The sequence below is a fragment of the Ceratotherium simum genome, chromosome 34 (assembly GCF_057802395.1).
Source record: "Ceratotherium simum simum isolate JZ-2026a chromosome 34, ASM5780239v1, whole genome shotgun sequence".
In the NCBI taxonomy this organism is placed as follows: domain Eukaryota; kingdom Metazoa; phylum Chordata; class Mammalia; order Perissodactyla; family Rhinocerotidae; genus Ceratotherium; species Ceratotherium simum.
Genome location: NC_141933.1, coordinates 19,055,865 through 19,078,965, shown reverse-complemented (window position 1 = coordinate 19,078,965; position 23,101 = coordinate 19,055,865). Strand labels below are relative to the sequence as shown.

Genomic DNA, 23,101 nt, shown 5'->3' with positions numbered 1-23,101 from the left:
GTTATGAACATCACTCAGGACGTGGCCAGAGTGTCCCTGAGGGTTGCCATGTTGCACAATTTCAGGGGCAACAAATTTTTTTTTTTCTGTTTACTCCCTGGAATTGTGCAATGTGGCCACCCTCCACGTCATTTTCTTTTCACACAAATGTTAATAATGTTCAACTGTTCAGTTGTAATAAATAAAACTCAGTATTAGTCATTTTCTGTTCAAGTAGACTTTTCTTCAGTTAAAAAAAGATATGTAATAGTTTTATAAGAAAGATGTGAACTCAGAATAGGATTTTATGATGATACTGTGCTTTATGCAGGTTTACAAATTTTAAAAACAATTACTATGCATTAAATTATGGCCATAAGTGATGTCTGATTTTAATTCAAGAAGCTCCTTTCTTATATGGTAAGAAACACTAATATAACTACTTACTGATTTTTTCTGCTACATTTTAGCAAAAATTTGTGTTTTTCATTTGCACATATAAACACACACACATACATGGAGCAATATATATATATTGTTCCATAAGTGCATGTGTGTGTGTGCTTGTGTATGTTTGTGTGCATGCGTTTGTGTGTGTGTGTATGTATGACATAGGATTGGTTATAAACATTACTCCTGCCAACTATTAAGCAGAACTGAAGGAATACTGTAACAGTTGCATACTATACAGCATACCAAAACTAATACAACCCAATCTTCTTCCACCTCAGTTTAACGTGTGTCCATGCATACAGAAGAACACACTCACACAAATGAACATAGGGTGTGTGCATATGTACACATACATGCATTTTGTTCCTGGTGAGTAAATGACGTTGCTTACTGACATTATTTTTCTTCTAATACCAAATGATAAAATCGCCATACTATATGCAAAACGATGTTGTAGGGACAATCCTTTATCTCCAACTCTTCCTCAAGGTAGTAGTTTACTTCGTGAATATAAAATGTCTCTGAATTGTTGTGGTATCATTGATTTACTATAGAGAGTTAATGAAATGATTGTTAAGAAAACATAAATGCATCATCAATTCTTGTTTATAAAAATATCTTGTTTTTGCCTCACTAAAAAGAGAGGAAACTATAAGATGAATTGTGATAATTCTAATACTCATGAATCAATCATCATTCTAAAAGTGAAGATGTACTACAGGTGTAAGATGAGTACACCTTTTCCCATTTTCCATTTCTAAGGATTGTTAATGGAATCCAGGTGTTCCTGCAAACTACACCTATGCTCAGGATTAAAGCAATTTAGAATTGATTTTTAGCTACTTATTTCTCAATATGTTATATTTTCATACTTTGCTTTTGGGATTCCTTCATAGCCTTTTAATACTGGAAATTTTCTTGTGAATTATCTAGACCAATTATTTCCGCTAAGGAAACTTAGAGAATTTGGATGGTGTTCCTATGTCTTATCTCAAAGGCTAAAACATAGTTAAAGAATGGAGTCTAGAAACAGGCTTTTTTTTAATTTTTACAGAATACATATATATATATATATATATATATATATATGTATATATGAAACAGTACATAATCGTAAAAATAAATGTTCCTGAAATAAAGTTTCTCTCTGGTTATAGTATCTCTACACTATCTAGTTATCTTTTGCTATATAAACATTACACGGCTTAAAAGAATGACCATTGGTCAATTATTCTGTTCTTCCTCATGTGGACTGAGGTCACAATGAAGTATTCAGTGGCAAGTTGGGCCAGGCCATAGGGGCTCTCATAACTGGCACCAGGGTGAGAATGCCTAGAAAGATCAAGTCAGTTGGCCCCCTTCCCTCTGCATGTAGTCTCAGAGCCTGTCACATAGTTTGTCCAGAAGGATAGTTGAGCTTCCTACATGGCGGCTCACGGCTTTCAATGATTTATCTTTTTAAAGGCTAGACTCAGAAGTGATATACAGTATTTCTGCCTGTTTCTTTTGGTCAAAGCTGTTAAGGAAGAGCAAAAAGTCAACAGGAGGATATATAGCCACTGTATCTCAAAGGAAAATGTGTGAAGATGTGTGCAGTCATCTTTATTTATTTATTTTTTTTTTAATTTTTTGTTTATTGCAGTAACATTGGTTTATAACATTGTAAAAATTTCAGGTGTACATCATTGTACTTCTATTTCTGCATAGATTACATCATGTTCACCACCCAAATACTAATTACAACCCATCACCACACACATGTACCAAATTATCCCTTTCACCCTCCTCCCTCCTCCCTTCCCCTCTGGTAACCACGAATCCAATCTCTGTCCCTATGTGTTTGTTTATTGTTGTTGTTATCTACTACTTAATGAAGGAAATCATACGGTATTTGACCTTCTCCCTCTGACTTATTTCACTTTGCATTATACCCTCAATGTCCATCCATGATGTCACAAATGGCTGGATTTCATCATTTCTTATGGCTGAGTAGTATTCCATTGTGTATATATACCACAGCTTCTTTATCCATTCGTCCCTTGATGGGCACTTAGGTTGCTTCCAAGTCTTGGCTATTGTGAATAACGCTGCAATGAACACATGGGTGCATGTACCTTTACAAATTGGTGTTTTCAAGTTCTTTGGGTAAATACCCAGCAGTGGGATGGCTGGATCATATGGTAGTTCTATCCTTGATTTTTTGAGGAATCTCCCTACTGTTTTCCATAGTGGCTGCACCAGTTTGCACTCCCACCAGCAGTGTATGAGAGTTCCCTTCTCTCCACGTCCTCTCCAACACTTGTTGTTTCCTGTCTTGTTAATTATAGCCATTCTGATGGGTGTGAGGTGATATCTCATTGTAGTTTTGATTTGCATTTCTCTGATAGTTAGTGATTTTGAACATCTTTTCATGTGTCTGTGGCCATCTGTATATCTTCTTTGGAGAAATGTCTGTTCAGGTCTTTTGCCCATTTTTTAATTGGGTTGGTAGTTTTTTTGTTGGTAAGATGCATGAGTTCTTTATATATTTTGGAGATTAAGCCCTTATCAGAAGTATGGTTTGCAAATATCTTCTCCCAATTGTTAGGTTGTCTTTTCGTTTTGTTGATGGTTTCCTTTGCTGTGCAGAAGCTTTTTAGTTTAATGTAGTCCCATTTGTTTATGTTTTCTATTGTTTCTCTTGCCCGGTCAGACGTGGTGTTTGAGAAGATGTTGCTAAGACTGATGTCGAAGAGCGTACTGCCTATGTTTTCTTCTAGAAGTTTCACAGTTTCAGGTCTTACATTCAAGTCTTTAATCCATTTGGAGTTAATTTTTGTATATGGTGTAAGGTAAGGGTCTACTTTCATTTTTTTGCATATGGCTATCCAGTTTTCCCAACACCATTTGTTGAAGAGACTTTCTTTTCCCCATTGTATGTGCTTGGCTCCTTTGTCAAAGATTAGCTGTCCATAGATGTGTGGGTTTATTTCTGGGCTTTCAATTCTATTCCATTGATCTGTGTGTCTGTTTTTGTGCCAGTACCATGCTGTTTGGGTTACTACAGCTTTGTAGTATATTTTGAAATCAGGGAGTGTGATACCTCCAGCTTTGTTCTTTTTTCTTAGGATTCCTTTAACTATTCGAGGTCTTTTGTTGTTCCATATAAATTTTAGGATTCTTTGTTCTATTTCTGTGAAAAATGTTGTTGGAACTTTGATAGGGATTGCATTGAATCTATAGATGGCTTTAGGAAGTATGGACATCTTAACTATGTTAATTCTTCCAATCCAAGAGCATGGAATATCTTTCCATTTCTTTGTGTCTTCTTCAATTTCTTTCAGAAATGTTTTATAGTTTTCTGTGTACAGATCATTCACCTCTTTGGTTAAGTTTATTCCTAGGTATTTTATTCTTTTTGTTGCAATTGTAAATGGGATGGTATTCTTAATTCCTCTTTCTGCTACTTCGTTGTTAGTGTACAGAAATGCAACTGATTTTTGTATGTTGATTTTGTATCCTGCAACTTTACCATACTCGTTTATTACTTCTAAAAGTTTTCTGGTGGATTCTTTGGGGTTTTCTATATATAAAATCATGTCATCTGCAAATAGTGACAGTTTCACTTCTTCCTTTCCAATTTGGATGCCTTTTATTTCCTTTTATTGCCTGATTGCTCTGGCTAGGACTTCCAGTACTATGTTAAATAGGAGTGGTGACAGTGGGCATCCTTGTCTGGTTCCTGTTCTTAGAGGGATGGCTTTCACTTTTTCACCATTGAGGATGATATTAGCTGTGGGTTTCTCATATATGGTCTTTATTATGTTGAGGTACTTTCCTTCTATACCCATTTTATTCAGAGTTTTTATCATAAATGGATGTTGTATCTTGTCAAATGCTTTCTCTGCATCTATTGAGATGATCATGTGATTTTTATTCTTCATTTATTAAAATTACGTTGATTGATTTGCGAATGTTAAACCATCCCTGCATCCCTGGAATAAATCCCACTTGATCATGGTGTATAATCTTTTTAACGTATTGCTGTATGCGATTTGCTAGTATTTTATTGAGGATTTTTGCATCAATGTTCATCAGTGATATTGGCCTGTAATTTTCTTTTTTTGTGTTGTCCTTGTCTGGTTTTGGTATCAGGGTAATGTCAGCTTCGTAGAATGAGTTAGGGAGCTTCCCCCCCTCCTCAATTTTTTGGAAGATTTTGAGAAGGATAGGTATTAAGTCTTCTTTGAATGTTTGGTAGAATTCACCAGGGAAGCCGTCTGGTCCTGGACTTTTATTTTTGGGGAGGTTTGTGATTACTGTTTCGATCTCCTTACTGGTGATTGGTCTATTCAAATTCTCTACTTCTTCTTGATCCACTTTTGGAAGGTTGTATGATTCTAAGAATTTATCCATTTCTTCCAGATTGTCGAATTGGTTGGCATATAGTTTTTCATAGTATTCTCTTATAATCTTTTGTATTTCTGAGGTGTCTGTTGTAACCTCTCCTCTTTCATTTCTGATTTTACTTATTTGTGCCTTCTCTCTTTTTTTCTTGGTGAGTCTAGCTAAAGGTTTGTCTATTTTGTTGATCTTTTCAAAGAACTAGCTCTTGGTTTTATTAATTTTTTCTATTGTTTTTTTGGTCTCCATTTCATTTATTTCTGCTCTGATTTTTATTATTTCCCTTCTTCTACTGATTTTGGGCTTTGTTTGTTCTTCTTTTTCCAGTTCCTTTAGGTGCATTGTTAGATTGTTTATTTGAGATTTTTCTTGTTTGTTGAGATAGGCCTGTATTGCTATAAACTTCCCTCTTAGAACCGCTTTTGCTGTATCCCATAAATTCTGGCATGTCGTATTTTCATTTTCATTTGTCTCCAGGTATTTTTTGATTTCTTCTTTGATTTCTTCGTTAACCCAGTCGTTGTTCAGTAGCATTTTGTTTAATCTCCACGTATTTGTGGCTTTTCTGATTTTCTTCCTATAGTTGATTTCTAGTTTCATACCGTTGTGGTCAGAAAAGATGCTTGGTATTATTTCAATCTTCTTAAATTTATGGAGACTTGTTTTGTGGCCTAATATGTGATCAATCCTGGAGAATGTTCCACGTGCATTTGAAAAGAACGTGTATTCTTCGGTTTTTGGATGGAATGCTCTGCATATATCTACTAGGTCCATCTGTTCTAGTGTATCATTTAAGGCCAATGTTTCCTTATTGATCTTCTGTTTGGATGATCTATCCGTTGGTGTAAGTGGAGTGTTAAAGTCCCCTACTATTATTGTGTTACTGTCTATTTCTGTTTTTATGTCTGTTAATAATTGCTTTATATATTTAGGTGCACCTACATTGGGTGCGTAGATATTTACAAGTGTTATATCCTCTTGTTGGATTGTTCCCATGATCATTATGTAATGCCCTTCTTTGTCTCTTTTTACAGTTTTTGTTTTAAAGTCTATTTTGTCTGATATGAGTACTGCTACCCCAGCTTTCTTTTCATTGCCATTTGCGTGGAGAATCTTTTTCCATCCCTTCACTTTCAGTTTGTGAGTGTCTTTAGGTCTGAAGTGTGTCTCTTGTATGCAGCATATATATGGGTCTTGTTTTTTTATCCAGTCAGCCACCCTATGCCTTTTAATTGGAGCATTTAGTCCATTGACGTTTAAAGTAGCTATTGATAAGTATGTACTTACTGCCATTTTTTAACTTTTTTTTTTTCCCTCAGTGTTTTAGTGGTCCTTCTCTGTTCCTTTCTTCTTCTATACAGAATTGATGGTCACGTTAGTTTGACCTATGTCTGAAAGCTGTACTCTTTAACTCCCCTCCTCCCTCATGTTTTTGATATCATATCTAACCTCTTTGTTGTGCATTTGTATCCATTACGTTCTAATCATGGAAATAGATAATTTTTCCTATTTGTGGTCTTTTCTTTTCCCCTTAAATCAGTCCCTTTAACATTTCTTGTAGCACTGGTTTCTTGGTGACAAACTCCTTTAATTTTTGCTTATCTGGGAAAATTTTGATCTCTCCTTCCATTTTGAATGATAACCTTGCTGGGTAGAGTATTCTTGGCTGTAAGTTTTTTCCTTTTAGCACTTTAAATATATCGTGCCATTCTCTTCTAGCCTGTAAGGTTTCTGCTGAGAAGTCAGCTGATAGCCTTATGGGGTTTCCTTTGTATGTAACTTGACATTCTCTTGCGGCTTTTAGGATTCTCTCTTTATCTTTAATTCTGGACATTTTGATTATGATGTGTCTTGGTGTGGGCCTCTTTGGGTTTATCTTGTTTGGGGCTCTCTGTGCTTCCTGTACCTGGATGTCTGTTTCCTTCCTTAGGTTAGGGAAGTTTTCATCTATTATTTCTTGAAATAGATTCTCTGACCCCTTGTCTCGCTCTTCTCCTTCCGGGACACCTATAACACGGATGTTAGTGCGCTTGATGTTGTCCCAGAGGTCCCTTAGACTGTCCTCAGTCTTTTTAATTCTTTTTCTCTTTTACCTGTTCACCTCGGGTAATTTCTTCTAGTCTTTCGTCCAGCTCACAGATCCGTTCTTCTGTATCCTCTACTCTGCTTTTGAGTCCCTCTAATGAATTTTTCATTTCCAGTATTGTATTCTTCATTTCTGATTGGTTCTTTTTTATATCTTCCATTTCTTTGTTGACATTCTCACTGAGTTCATCTATTCTTCTCCCCAGATCAGTGAGCATCCTTAACACTCTTAGTTTGAACTCTCTGTCGGGTAGGTTGCTCATTTCTGTTTCACTTAGTTCCTTTTCTGGGGTTTTGTCCTGTTCCCTTACTTGTAATGTATTCTTTTGCCTCTTCATTTTGCCTCTTTCCCTGTGCTTGTGTCTACGTATTAGGTAGGTCAGCTACGTCTCCTGCTCTTGGATAGGTGACCTTATGTAACTGATGGCTTAGGAGGCTTCCAGTGTGCTTCCCTCAGTTCTCAAAGTTCCAGGGGTGACCCCTATGTGGGCTACATGTATCCTTCTGTTGTGGCCTGTTTGCTCGCCCTGTAGGCGCCCAGGGAGGCTGAGTTATGCTCCTGGCCAGCTGTTGTAATGCTCAGCTGCTTGTAGTTGTTGTGGGCCCTTCAGTCTCTTTATCAGGTGTGGGGATCCCCAGCACAGTTGGCTGCAAGTTCTAATACCACATTTGTGTTGCAGTATTTCTTTTAAGTGTGTAGGCCCCCACCGTGGCAGATTGTTAGGCTCAGGGCCTTACAATTGCTGTAAGCCTCTAGCCTATTAGGTCTCTTGTCAGCTCTCTGAGGATTGCAGCTGGGTGGGGCTGGCCTCAGGCACAGGAGCACCCAATTGTTTCAGGTTTTGGAAGGTGGAGCAAACCTCCTATGTGGGTCTTTGAGAAGTACAAGTCTTCTGTGGCTGAGAAGCCCTGCCGCCCACAGGTCCACACACACAGTCAACACAGTCCTGCCCCGTGTGAGTGCCCCGACCTCCCCAAGTGGACCCAGTCTCTCCACGGCGGTAGCCCCACACACTCTGCCACCACCTCACACTCTCCACCCACTCCTTGTGCCCACCCTGCCCTGCTCAAGTCGGCTCAGTTGCCAGGCTGCAGAGAATCCAGTCACCAATCTATGCAGGCCCACAAGTTGCCTGAGGGCTTGTTGTTGGGTGGGGCCAGTCTCTAGGGTGGGCTGCCTGCCTTGGCTGAGCTGGATTAAATCGGTGCTCTAGCGGGTGGAGCAGACCCTGGGCTAGCAGGCCTCAGGGAGAACTCCAATGGTGTCTGTGTCAGCACGCCCACACCAGGCCACAACAATGGCCGCTGCCAATGTCCCAGTCCCTGGAGAGGTCTCACCCCTCACCAAGATGCACTCAGGGCCTATTAGGTGAGTCTCCTGTCACCAAAGCACTGTACACCTTTCTTTCTGGTGATTTTAGGGTGCTTCCTGAAACGGGTGAGTTTGCGTGCGGGCCCTTTAAGAGCCAGTTTTAGTTTCTTTGTGAACCGGGTTTTCTGGGGGTGCTCCCCAGTGTTTTAGTAGCAGGCAAAGTCAGATATTATGCCGCTGGTCTCAATTGTGCTGGGTCCACAATATGCCCACAGCGGGGGCGCTCCCCGGCTCAGGGCCCTGCGCCTCCCGGGAGGCTGCGTACCTGTGAGCTGCTCCCGGCGGCCGTGACGCTGGCGGCTTGTGAAGGCGGCTTTTTTCTCTCCAGAAGGGAGTCTGTGCCTCTTCCACCTCAGTTAGGATTGTCCGTTGTTGCAGGAGTTCCTCTCATCCAGTTTTCAGTTCTGTCTCAGGGGTAATTTTTCCACGAGTAGTTGTAAATTGGCTGTGTCCACGGGAGGAGGTGAGTTCCGAGTCTGCTTACGCCGCCATCTTGACTCCTCTCCGCCTGCAGTCATCTTTAAACTGCCCAAACTATCATCAGCCCATTCTAGAACTCTGATATTTCTTATTCTGGATTATTTTATTAATATTTTTCAACACTCTACATAAACACATGAGTATATGTGCAACCTTTTTATTCTTTGTTTTGCACCTACTTACTAAGCCACTGAATGAGGCAATAGCAGAACAGCACCCATATAGAAGGAAGAGTGACAAGCATTTCAATCATTATTGCCTTTGTGAGAGCACGGTTAGCTCTGACACCTTGGGAAGTAGCCCAGTGACACCAGATTCCAAGATGTATACTCAAGGTTCAAGAAGTATGGGGAATTCCATTGTTATCTCATGGGGAGTATTTGAGGAGGATATGAAATTTTACTTACAACTATTATCAGTTTCTTAAAGAACTAGTATGGATAGTAGCAAAGTAAATTTATTCTTGGGAAAATGATTATCCATGCAAAAACTTTTAAATGAATCATCCTTCAACATATGAACTATATTACTAGAAAAAATTCCCACAGCTAGTGTGTTTCTATTTGTACACCAGCCTCCACTTCCACTAACCTAAAATATTTATCAATCAATATTTAGGGAACAATGACCTTTGCAAATGCTTGTTCTAGTGACTTTGGGGAATATAAAAGATAAACACTGCATTTATTTATAAAGCCTTAAATGTAATAGAGATTTTTATATGAATAAAGTAAACATAATTCACTATAGAGTATACTAAGTGTAGAGAATGTGAGAGAGTTATACAATCAATGAAGTGTGGATGGATGACATGTGTTTTGGGGACGGGAATAAGGCAATGATTGTTGAAGAAAGTGACCTTTATAGTTTCCATTGACATGAATGTTTAAACATCACTATTCATAACAGCCCAAATGTAGGAAGAAACTAAATGTCCATTAACTGATGAATGGATAATATGCCATATCCATAAAATGAAGTACAATTCAGCCGTAAAATAGGTAATTCTGAAAACGCTAAAACCTGGATGAACCTTGAAATCACTACGCTAATTCAAAGAAGCCCAACAACTACAAAAAACCCCACATATTGTATAGTGCGAAGATATGAGATATCCAGTACAGGCAATCACGTACAGTCAGAAAGTAGATTAGTGGCTGCCAGGAGTAGGGGGGAGGCCAGAAGGGGAAGTGCCTGCTAATGAGTGTGAGTTACTTAATGGGGTGACAAGAAATGTCCTCGAATTAGGTAGTCTTAATGGCTGCACAACTTTGTGAATGTACAAAAAACTAAAGTGCATTCATGGAAAGGGCAAATTTTATAGTATAGAAAATTATGTCTCAATAAAAATAGTATCATCAGGGGCCGGCCTGGTGGAACAGCAGTTAAGGGCGTGCTCCAATTCAGCGGCCCAGGGTTCGCAGGTTCGGATCCCGGGCACTCACTGACGCACCCCCTGGCAAGCCATGCTGTAGCGGCAACCCATATAAAGTAGAGGAAGATGGGCACGGATGTTAGTCCAGGGCCAATCTTCCTCAGCAAAAAAAAGAGGAGGCTTGGCATCGGGTGTTAGCTTAGGGCTAATCTTCTTGACCAAAAAAAAAAAAAAACAGTATCATCAAAGAATAGTAATATTCCTAAATGAAGTGGTGAAGGAGAATGTTTCAAAAATAAAAGACAAAATGAAAAATAGAAAAGAGAAGGAAATTACTAAGGAGCGAATCTTTTTGTATTTTATTGGATTTCTGCTTTGACTGCAGACAGAGGGGGCAGATTCAGCGTAAATGTGAATCTCAACATAACAGCAATTTGCAGTTCTCTTACTATCAGGTCAACATGTTAGCAATAGTGAAGAAATAAGCCTCAGTCTTTGTTAAAGTTATTGCTGTACTCACAGGGGAAAATACAGAAGAAGAAATGTAATTAATCACACGTTAGCATACACTGAAGCCTGAGGCTGGCAGCCTCAGAGATTTAAGTCCCAAATGCTACCTGGTAAAATAAAATGCCATCTGTTTACTTTTCAGCCACCAGTAGCAAGTACAGAAAGACCTGCTCACCTCAGGTAGGTTCCTGAGTCTTCAAATTTAAGAAATATAGAGGAAATTTTTGACATTATAAAAAAGAAATAAGAAATTTGTAAATGATTGATTTTACACCTGCTAACACAGCTTAGTAAACTCAGCAATCTATCGTCAAAAAATTGTATTTTCTTCTGAGAATTGAATTTACTGAAATTATTAGCATCCACAAAATAGCATTTTAATGATTTTAATTTAAACTACGTTCACAGGAGAACATTTTATCGCTGGGGAAGTATGTACACGAATTTAAGTTTTTTTGTTTCATTTCAGAAATAATTTAGTTACCCCATTACAAATAGCGACAAGCAAACTCCACTCCATGTGAACGGCATGCCATATTTACTTAACTCTAAAAAGAAAAATCAACGACCAACATTCCTATTCTCATACATCAACAGAGACATATACACATGCAAACACACGACACATACATAAATATACACATACACAGGAAGAGAAGCCCATGTATCTCAGGAGCATTTATTGTCACTCATCCTGTTTACATTTTTTTATTTAAAATTCCTTTTAAAAACCAAAGAGATGCAAATGTATGTGTTACATTCTGTTGTTTTCATTTCTTTTTAGCACTTTTCTTTGACTGGTCAAGAGACTCATCTTTTGGCACCAGGCAACTCCACAAATAGGTAATGAGTATCATGACAAATCAATAAAACATTTCTAGAGACAAGGTTTAATGCTTATTTCATGTCTCAACAAAAACTAAAGAAAACTTAGACGAGGAACAGCAACATAATGATTTTCATCATTATTACTTAATGATACTCATTGTTTCTAGAACTAACAAATTCTTTTAAGTCAATCATACTTTTTGAGGAACATAACAATGGTAATCATTTTTTTGTGTCCATGTGACTATTTTCAGGCTTAGAAAATGCTTAGTCCTGCATCTTACAGCTTGGTCCCACTAACATTACTGTCTCTTCCATATTATTCTGATTGTAGAATGAGATATCAATCCATCTAAATCTACTGCCAGGGATAAGAAAGTTAAAGTCCGGAGAAATAAAACTTGTAGAAAATCACATACATCGTGAATGATGTGTAGATCAGATAAAATTTTCCAATGTCTATCTCTTTATTTTTTACCCTTATCAAACATATAGCAATGCCTCTTTAAAGACTGGGTACATGACTGCGTAATTTTCTGAGTATTAAAAGACAATTACAGAAGGAAATTGTGTTCTGACTTTCAAGTATTTTGTGGATGTGCAGAAAAGGTAAAATGAATCTATCATTTCTTTAACCCTTTTCTCATAAATTTAGGTGAGAACAAAGAGGAATGGTTAGAGAAAATTGCTCCTCCTTGAATGGATTCATTTTCTTGGGAATTTCCAATAACCCTGGGATGAAAGTGATCCTGTTCACCATGTTTCTGGTTGTTTATCTCATTAACCTTTTGGGAAATCTTGGAATGATCATTTTAATTACAATGGATATCCAATTGCACACACCAATGTACTTTTTCCTCAGCCATCTCTCTCTCTGTGACCTTTGTTATTCCTCAGCAATTGGGCCCAAGATGCTGGTGGATTTATTTGCCAAAAACAAATCAATCTCCTTCTATGGCTGTGCTCTGCAATTCTTCGTCTCCTGTACCTTTGCAGATTCTGAGTGCGTATTGTTGGCTGTGATGGCCTTTGACAGGTACAAGGCCATTAGCAGCCCCTTGGTCTACACAGTCAACAGGTCCAGCAGAGTGTGCTCCCTGCTCATGGCTGGGGTTTATCTGGGGGGAATGGCAGATGCCTTGATACACACGACATTAACATTCCGCTTATGTTTCTGTGGGTCAAATGAGATTAATCATTTCTTCTGTGATTTACCGCCACTTTTCCTCCTTTCCTGCTCTGATACACAAGTCAATCAGTTAGTATTATTCACCATTTTTGGCTTCATTGAACTGAGCACGATTTCCGGGGTTCTTATCTCTTACTGTTATATTATCTTATCAGTCTTGAAGATCCACTCTGCTGAGGGCAGGGTCAAAGCTTTCTCCACCTGCGCCTCCCACTTAACTGCTGTGGCAATTTTCCAGGGAACTATGCTCTTCATGTATTTCAGGCCGTGTTCTTCCTACTCGCTAGATCAAGACAAAATGACCTCATTGTTTTACACCCTGGTGATTCCCATGTTAAACCCTCTGATTTATAGCCTACGGAACAAGGATGTGAAAGAGGCCCTAGAAAAATTAAAAAATAAAAGATGGTTTTAAATATTTATGTTATGTGTATGCACACACACTCACACACATTTAATGATCGTGCTCATAAAATTATATGATACATGAGAAACATAATTTTCTCACATTTTAAAATAAATGAATATCTGTACTAAAGCACAGCCATAAGAAAATAAGGCAGCTCCCCAAACCTATCATTATTCACTATGTTCTTGAAGTTATTTATGATGTATTTTCTTGTAGAAAACTTTCCTGACTCCTCTAATTTTGCCATATTTTATTTTTTCATTCTTTAATTGAAGCATTATTTCAAATATACTAAGATTTATTGTGTTCACTATGTGCTCTTTGTGCATTTAGAAGCTTTGCACTTTGTAATGAATCCAATAGTTTCTATATTAATGAATCCTATAATCTAGAAAAATAAATAAACAGTATTTAACTAAACATTCAAATAATTTATAATAAGGCTGAAAACTTTCATAAAGTAAAAAATTGGAGGTTAAAATTCTAGAAAAAAATTGTCAAAATCTAATCAGTAGAGGAAAGGCTTCCCTGAATACAGAAAAATATCTGAATAGTCTTAGATCTGGAAAAAAATGCACACTGGGGAATGGAAAGGATTCTAGGTAGAGGGTCTGACAGTTACATAAGACTTGAGGTGGCCCTTTCTATAACTTTTCAGCATTAAAGAAGCCCAACAAAGATAGATTATAAAGAGGAAGGTAAAGTGCTCTGGTAAATTACATCATTTTGCTGTAATTATTAACTATCAACTCCTCCATCACTTTCTCCAGGAAGCTTCTCTTCCATTCCTCCCCTTTCTCAGCTCTGGTTAAATGTCCCTTTTTATAGTTCACAGACAACTTTCCTTTGAGCATTGCTTTAATATCACCCTGTTTATTTAATCATTGCCTCCAATATTAATTGTGAGCAATCTTTGCTCAAGGACCGAGCTTTCTGTCCCTCTCATCCAAAGCAGTTGCATAGTGTTTGGGACATAAAATGACAAAACAAACAAGTATATAATAAAATAAAACAATAGATAACAATTTTGACTGCTTATTAGATGTCATTAACACAAAATTAACTGGAGATCTGGTATGTGGCTTGAATATGTATATTTTATAACTTTTAAGAAAGTACATAAAATGGTTGTGAATACAAAAGTAATGGATCTGTAAACACATGCATGTTAATTACACTAGAAGTAAAGAGCCTCTGTCAGTGTATGTTCTCGATATTTGTGTATTTCATCTATCTTTGCTATAGTTTCTGATGGTTAAAGCACTGAATCAGCCTGTTGAGACAACATGGGTATGGCGATATATTTGAGGGACCTTAAAAGATTTAAGGTCATTGTTTATTATGCATTACAATTATAGAGTTTAAAAGCCACAGCATGTCTTAGATTTTCTAGCTGCCATTGCAAAATGTCTTTATGTGAAAACATGTCAAAATGGAAGTAAAGCCCAAGAAGATTCTCTGATTTTCTAAGGAGCATTTGTGGGACACTGTGACCTGTCACATAGTATCATGATAGAAAAAAACTTTATGGAGGCTATTTCTTTTTTTTTGACAAAAGGCTTTAAGGGTTTTCACCTGAACCATATTTCCTCAGTTAACACATACTCTCCTGGAATTGTTACTTATGAGTAGCAGCATGGTAGAAAACATTGTTTGAAATTTATTGTCTAAGAAAAATGGGATGTCAGTGGATTGCTACTAATTTAGAGGACGTAAATATGTCATCTAATTAACTTATCTCCCTCCCATATAACAAGTATATATTACAGAATCTAAAGACTGAATTTATCCCTATATTGACAGTTTTATCGGAATGAGAGCGTTTGAACTAAAGTCAAGGGAATTTTAAGCCCTGTACGTGAAATTCCTAACTTAGACTTGACTGACTGAATTAATTCTGGGCTTCCTTTCCCTGAATTTGGTATGGGGGATATTTTTTAGGAGATTCATAACTGAAATAGAAGCTTGGGCAGATGGCCTATAATGACTCTTTTATTTTGAAATTCTACATAAATAGGGAACACCACATCAAAGGACTTGATGTTTTCTAGCCTGTCTACTTCAATTCTCATCATTCCCTTCCCTTCTTAGTCTCTCTTCATCACATCCTTCTCACACATCCCCAGTGACTGATGAAAAAAATTATTGTCCAAAGAAAGTATTTTTGGGGTCAAGGGGAGGTTTTTAAAGATGGTGACATAGGAAGCTCCTGAATTCCTCTTTCCCCAGGACACACCAAATGAACAGCTACATATTGTACAATTCCCTCTGAAGGAAATCAAGAAACTAGCTGAGTGACTCCTACACATCAGAATGATGAAAAAATATCCACATTGAAATGGCTAGGAAAAGCTGAGACAGACTTTTGTACTAAATCCCACCCCCAGCACAGGGACGTATAATCGGGAGGAAACCTCCGGCTCTCAGCTTCTCCCTGAGAAGTGAAGGGTTTTGGACCCCGCATCTAGAGTCCCAACTTTTAAGACTCTCAACAAAAGGACAGGCCTCCAAATGCTCTAGCTCAGAAAGCCAATGGGGCTTGTTTCCACAAGGTCCACAAAAGTGTAGCAAACAAAAAAAATAGTTATTAAGAGAAGCCAGCACTAGCTGCAGCTATCACACCAGGGCTCAGAGCACAGATATCAGGCAGAAAAGCCTATCTCTCAGCCTTTCCCTGAATAGAGTCTACATGCACACACTAAAAGCTGCTGCCTGAGGGCCAGGCTGCTAATTTAACATGCGTCTAGTGGCTGACTGAGATCCTCCTTGGAGACCAGAAAAGCCTGTGGACACCTCCTCCACTCTCTCCCTCTTTCCCACCCCAAGTCACAAGTACATCCCTGGAAGGAGCTTGCACACACATCTGCATCCCAGTTTTTGTGGGTGCTCCCTGAGGAGCATGTCCCCAGATCTCCTGGCTTTGATAGCCCATAGAGTTTCCACTCAGGAACGCCACAGAAGTTTAAAATTATATGGAGCATCTTTTTTGACCACAGTGGTATGAAACTAGAAAACATGTGTAAGAAGAAAACTGGAAAGTTCACAAATAGGTAGAAAATAATCAACATACTCCTGAACAACCAATGGGCCAAAGAAAAAATCAAAAGAAAATTCAAAAAATGTCTTAAGACAAATAAAAATAGAAGCATACATAAAGTTAAGGGATGTGGTAAAAGCAGTTCTAAATGGAAGTTTACAGAGAGAAATGCTTAGAATAAGAGAAAACAAAGATCTCAAATAAACAACCTAACTTCACACCTCAAGGAACTACAAAGAAGAACAAACTAAGCCCAAAGTTAGTAAAAGGAATGAAATAACAAACATCAGAGCCAAAATAAATGACAGAGACTAAAAAGACATAGAAAGGATCAATCAAACAAAAGCTGGTTTTTAAAAAAGATAGACAAAATAGATAAATCTTTAGCTAGACTTACCGATAAAAAAAGACACAAATAAATAATATTATAAATGAAAGAAGATATGTTACACTAGATATCACATAAATACAAAGGATCATAAGAGACCACTATGAACAATTCTACACCAACAAATTGAACACCTTAGGAGAAATGGAGAAATTCCTAGAACATACAACTCACCAACACTGAATCATAAGCAAATAGAAAATCTGAATAGACCAATTACTAGTAAAGACAGTGATGCAGTAATCAAAAAACTCCCAACAAAGAAAAGTCCAGGACCAGATGGTTTCACTGGTGAATTCTATCAACATTTCAAGGAGAATTAATACCAACCCATCTCAAACTCTTGCAAAAAATAGAAGAGGGAAGACTTCCAAACTCATTTTCTAGGACTATCATTACTCTGATAGCAAAACCAGACAAGGAAACTAATAGAAAAGAAAATTAAAAATTAAAATTTCAGCAAACTAAATTCAACAGTCAATTAAAAGGTTCATACAGCATGACCAAGTGGAATTTATTCCAGGGATGCAAGGATAGCTCAACATCTGCAAATCAATCAATATGATAAACCAAATTAATGAAATGAAGGATAAAAATTATATGATTATTTCAACAGATGGAGAAAAAAGATCGACAAAATTCAACATCCTTTCTTAATAAAACTCAGCAAACTGGATGTAAAAGTCACTTACCTCAACATAAATAAAGCCCATGTATGACAAGCCCACAGCTAACATTATACTCCTCAGTGAAAGGAGAAATCTTTCACTCTAAGCTGAGGAACAAGACAAGGATGCCCATCCTTGCCACTTTTATTCAACATACATAGTACTGAAAGTCTAGACCAGAGCAATAAGGAAAGAAAAGACATAAAAGGCATCCAAATTGGAAAGGAAGAAATTAAATTTTCTCTTTTTGCAGATGACATGATATTATAGATACAAACACCTAAAGACTCCACCAAAAAATCTGTTATAACTAATAAACAAATTTAGTAAAGTTCCTGGATAGAAAAATCAATATACCAAAATCAGTTGCATTTCTATACACTAATAATGATCTATCAGAAAGAGAAATTAAGAAAACAATCCTATTTACAATAACATAAAAAAATAGAATAAAATACTAAGGAATAAATTTAGCCAAGGAGGTGAAAGATCTGTACACAGGAAACTATAAGATATTGATGAGAGTAATTGATGAAGACATGAATAAGTGGAAAGATATTCCATGCTCATGTATCAGAAGAATTAATATTGTTAGTTTAAAATCTGGAAACTTGATGCCTCTGGTTTAGTTCTACTTTATCAAGATGACATTAGCTATTCAAGGTCTTTTTTGGTTCCATAAAAATTTTAGGATTGTTTTTTCCTATTTCTGTGATAAACACTACTGGAATTTTGATAGGGATTGCGTTGAATATGTAGATCACTTTATGTAGTACAGATATTTTAATGATACTTGGAGAGGACAAAAAATTACACTCCAATGTGTCTCAACTTTGTAAAAATTGCAATGAATAAAAGCAAACTATTTCTTTTTAGAAAAAATAGAATCCTGGTTTTTCTTAAAGCCTCTTCCATGCATGCATGCACACATGAATCTATATTAGTTGAAACAGTCACCAAAACCTCTTTATTTCTACTATTTTATCATCACCCACCATTCTAGCCATTTAAAATATTTAAGAAAAAATATTAAATTAGACATTACTTGTGCAAGTCGTGTTACTAGGACTACAGGGTATATAGAAATAGTCAAACTGCTATTATTTCTAAGGAGCTTACAGTGTAGTAAATGACATATATATGAATAAAATAAACGTAATTTAAGAAAAAATGTGCTAAAAAAATGTGCTATAGTGGATGTTATACAGTCATAAAATCATTGAAATCCGGATGGGTGACCTGATTGGAGGAACGAATCACGCATGCTTAATGAAAAAAAAGTATTTGATATAACCATTGAAGAATTATTACTTTTTTAAGTGGGGAGGTAAAGGATATTGTCTCAGAAATGAAACAGAAAAAACATAATTAAGGATAAATAACAATTAACAAAATAATCATCTTATTTATTAAATTTAAATTTTAGCAAGATAAATTATAATTGAGATGAATTGAGTAGAGGATCTATCTGAGTTTCATTAGATGTCTGATTTGACTAGAGGAAGATGGTGTAGACTCAGTGCAGCAATGAATCATACTATAAAAAATTATTTTACCTTCCTGGCATTGATCAACTTGGTGCAAGTGTGAAGAATTAAAAGTTCAGCCTTTGCTGGAATTGTTGCAACATTCACAGGGGAAAATACAAAACCAGAAATCTAATTAATCGCATGTTTACATAATACAGAAGGGTGAGAGCAAAGGCTTTAGAGATTTAAATCCCGAATATCATTAAGTAAAAATAAAAAACGATCTGTCTGTGTTTTTCAGCTATCAGAGGTAATCACAGAAAGACTTGCTTATCACAGGTAGGTTTCTGAGTCACCAAATTTAAAAAAATGAAGAATAAAAAATCGTACATTTGGAAAAATGAAGATGAAATATTTAGAAAATTGTAAATAAATATTTTCACTTACTTCCTTTAGTTAATAGTCTGAAATCTAAAGGTAAAAAATGATATTTCTTATTAAACCATGGTGAATTCTATTCGTTTTGATTACCAAATGAACAGTTTTTCTTGCTTATATTTTAACCAAAATTAAGACTAGAAACTTTTTTAGTCACTGTGGAAGGGCATATGCAAACGTAAGATTTTTTTCTCAGTAATAATTGAGATATCACAATACAAATACTAATTTGTTTAAATTCAACCCCATATGAACCACACACCATATTTACACAAGTCTAAGATAAAATCAGACAATCACTCATATTCCAACAAAAAGACATAGATGCATGCACACACACACGCAAACAGAAGCCTATATATCAAAAATGTATTTATTATTTCTGTTCTCATATCTATTTTTAATGAATGAGTCAGGGTTAAAATTTAAAAGGATGGAAATGTAAGAGTTAAATCTGTTGTTTCCTCTTGTTTTTAGCATTTCTCTTTTACTGGTTAAGGGACATAGCCTTTGGCACCAGACTGCTCCTACATGCAGGTGATAACGATGTGGCAAAGCAGTAATATATTCTAGAGAAAAGTTTATTAAAATATATTTAATGTCTCAATAAATACTAAAAACAATGCAGACCAAGAACAGTAGCACCATATTGTTCATTATATTTAAAACACAGATACGTTCACTGTGTATGAATTTAATAGACAGTCTTAAATCAGGATTCTTAAGGAATTCAGTAAGTGTAATCACTTTAACACACAATTGGATATTTATTTTTTAAACACAGGCTGTATATTCCAGATTTGTCTTTAATTTAGCTGTTACTTTCCTATTACATTTCAGTTGTAATGAGCTTTCAGTTAATGACTGACTGCTGAGACAGAGCAGTGAAGGTTCACACAAGACTCATACCTCATGGATGACATCCAATTTGAGAATCAAACTTTCTCAAAATCCTATCCCAGACACTTTAGCTTTTGTCAAGAACATAACAATGAAACTTGTCTGGGCTGTTTTCTGATGATAAAGAATATAATATACTGAAATAAATTCTTATCCACTTACAGGTTATGTTTTTGTGAGTGTCAAGAAAGGTTAAAACATTGATCTACCGTTTTCTTGATCAATTCTGTAGACTTTTAGAAGAATAAAGAAGAATGGATGGGGAAAATTGCCCATCCTTGTAGGAATTCCTTCTCTTGGGAATTAACAGTACCCCTGGGATCAAAGTGACACTATTTACCATGTTTCTAATTGTTTATCTCATCAATATTGTCTTAAACCTTGGTATGACCATTTTAATTAGAATGGATCCCCAGCTGCACACACTCATGTATTTTTTCCTCAGCCACCTCTCCTTCAGTGACCTCTGCTATTCCTCAGCAGTTGGACCTAGGATGCTGGTAGGCTTCATCACTGAGAACAAGTCAATTCCCTTCCATGGCTGTGCTCTGCAGTGGTTGGTCTTCTGTATCATTGCAGATTCTGAGCGTCTACTGCTGGCCGTGATGGCCTTTGATCGGTACAAGACCATTAGCAACTCTTTGCTCCACGCAGTCAACATGTCCAGCAGAGTGTGCTCCCTGCTCACGGCTGGGGTTTATCTGATGGGAATGGCAGATGCTTTGACACACATGACATTAACATTCCGCTTATGTTTCTGTGGGTCAAATGAGATTAACCATTTCTTCTGTGATGTTCCTCCTCTCCTACTGCTCTCTTGCTCAGATACACAGGCCAATGAGTTAGTGATACTCACTATTTTTGGCTTCATTGAATTGATTACTCTTTCAGGGATTTTTGCGTCTTATTGTTACATCATCCTGGCAGTAATAAAGATCCATTCTGCTGGGGGGAGGGTCAAAGCTTTCTCCACCTGCACATCCCACTTAACTGCTGTGGCCATTTTCCAGGGAACTATTCTCTTCATGTATTTCAAGCTGAGTTCTTCCTACTCCCTAGATCAAGACAAAACGACCTCATTGTTTTACACCCTTTGATTCCTGTGTTACACCCTCTGATTTATAGCCTACGGAACAAGGATGTGAAAGAAGCTCTGAAAAAACTTAAAAAATGGCTCCATTGAAAATTTATATGTGTATATTTTTCTCCCAAACTTACACTATAATACAGGAAAATCAAGATTGTTTTGACTAATGTGGGGTAATCCAAATAGTACACCATCTTCCAACCATACCAGAATTTATCATTCCCTAAATACACCATGCTTCATTTTATGTCTTGAATTTATATTTGGTACTCCCTATTTCTGGAAAAGGTCTGGACTCTTATTTTGCCAAATTTTTGTTTTTTCAGTCACTCTTTTGCGCATTATTTGATTTTATAAAAGTTCTTGTTTTCTAAGTGTCTGTTGCACTTTTTTGTGCTTTGTATTTCATGGTGAATCCAGGAGTTTTTATACTAATGGTTCTTATCATTTAATTAAAGTGATAAATATTAATTAAATAATTATTCAAATTAAAATCACACATCACTTAACAACAGAGATACCTTCTGAGAAATACGTCATTAAGCGATTCTGTCATTGTGCGAACATCATAGAGTGTACTTAGACAAACCTAGATGGTATAGCCTACTACACACGTCTGGGGTATATGGTCCTAATTTTATGGGACCACCATCATATATTTGGCCCATCACTGACTGAATCATCATTATGTAGTTCATGACTGTATTTATAATAAACTATAATTATGCCGTAATGTAAAAAGACTAGACACTATAAACCCAAAGCACATTTTTCCAATATAGTGAAAGAAGTTAAAAAGTGCTTCCTGAAAATGGAGACAATTAATCTGGGATCTAAAAGATAAGTAGGAATTAACTGAGAGATGCAAGTAGATAGAGAAAGCATTCTAGGCAGATGAATCAGCAATTAGAGGGGCCCTGAGATGGACAGAACCATGCCATTTTTGTGGAATTTAAAGAAAACCGTTATGTTCTGGGTGATACCACATTTTCAACCAAAAGTACGTGTTTGAATTTTCTGAGAGCTAAACTTTAGGCACGTTGACACAGATTCCTGTATTCTCACCAATACAATTTTCTAGATATTTTTGATTACTTACCTTTGTGCCTAAATTGAGTGTAGGGAGCAGTGATGACTGATTCTAGTGTTCTCTCCAAACTAAGGAAGAGTAGTAATAGGTTAATTTGTAAAGAGAGTATTTTTATACCTCCTTTCTCTGTTCATGGGTATATGCCAGTGAGACATCATGGGCAGAGCAACCCCTCTACCTGTGTCAATTCAACTTACCCTCCTAACGTTCCAATTTTTTTAAACATTGGGTTTAATAAACTTGCTCAGCCAGAAGGGAGTGTTAGTGGGTTAAATTAGCTTTGTTTGTATCCCTCCTATCACATGTATCACCCTATAAATGTTCCATCATAACATTTTCAAGTATATAAGTAGCAAATAAATAAATAAGAATAAATTAAAAACTTCTGCCCTAACTCAAAGTTCCATAAATGCAGTTCCCTTTTCTGTCTTGTTCATCAATATTTATATTTTGCTATTTACAGTCCTTGGCCCCAGGATGCCATTCAAAAACATTGAATAAATGAATGAACGCCCTTTACAGAATTGATGTAAAAGAGCCTTTGTAAATTTACCAAAAAAAAAAACAAAAAAAAAAAAAACCTTTATTTTATTTTATTCTAGTATGTTCATCTTAGTCAAAATCCATCTGTGCTTCTTGTCTTTTGGCCTATGGTGAGTAAGTATCAGTAACAGGGATTATTTGATGTAGAGAACTTCTTGGATCCTCTATTGCTCATCATTCTGCCCCAATTATATTAGCAGACATCCCCAGGACCAGCAGCTCTAGATTTATATTGGACCTCACAGTCTGCTTATCAGACGCACTTCTCTTGTAGATTTCCCTTCTTATCCTGTCTCCGGAGAAAAGATAAGGTGGTATTGACAACTGTACAGAAACTACATGACTGGAAGTTGTGGGTAATGTACCTGGATCTTTTGCAAAGGCTGCTAGAAAAGACGACTCCATCTCTTTTGAGGTG

General features: G+C 36.7%; 1 protein-coding gene and 1 pseudogene across 1 annotated transcript; both read left to right on the top strand.

Annotated features, from left to right (window-relative positions):
• Positions 1–12,118: 12,118 nt before the first annotated feature.
• Positions 12,119–13,069, top strand: LOC101398250 (olfactory receptor 5W2-like). Its single transcript, XM_004443754.3, has one exon. It carries the CDS (start codon positions 12,137–12,139, stop codon positions 13,067–13,069), a length of 933 nt encoding a protein of 310 aa, XP_004443811.2. The 5' UTR covers positions 12,119–12,136.
• A 7,139-nt stretch (positions 13,070–20,208) lies between these two features.
• On the top strand, positions 20,209–21,146 carry LOC101399543 (olfactory receptor-like protein OLF2; annotated as a pseudogene).
• The last annotated feature ends 1,955 nt before the right edge of the window (positions 21,147–23,101 follow it).

Bases quoted from the DNA above. Each gene is read 5' to 3' on its own strand.
- LOC101398250 (XM_004443754.3), top strand. From the start codon at position 12,137: ATGGTTAGAGAAAATTGCTCCTCCTTGAATGGATTCATTTTCTTGGGA.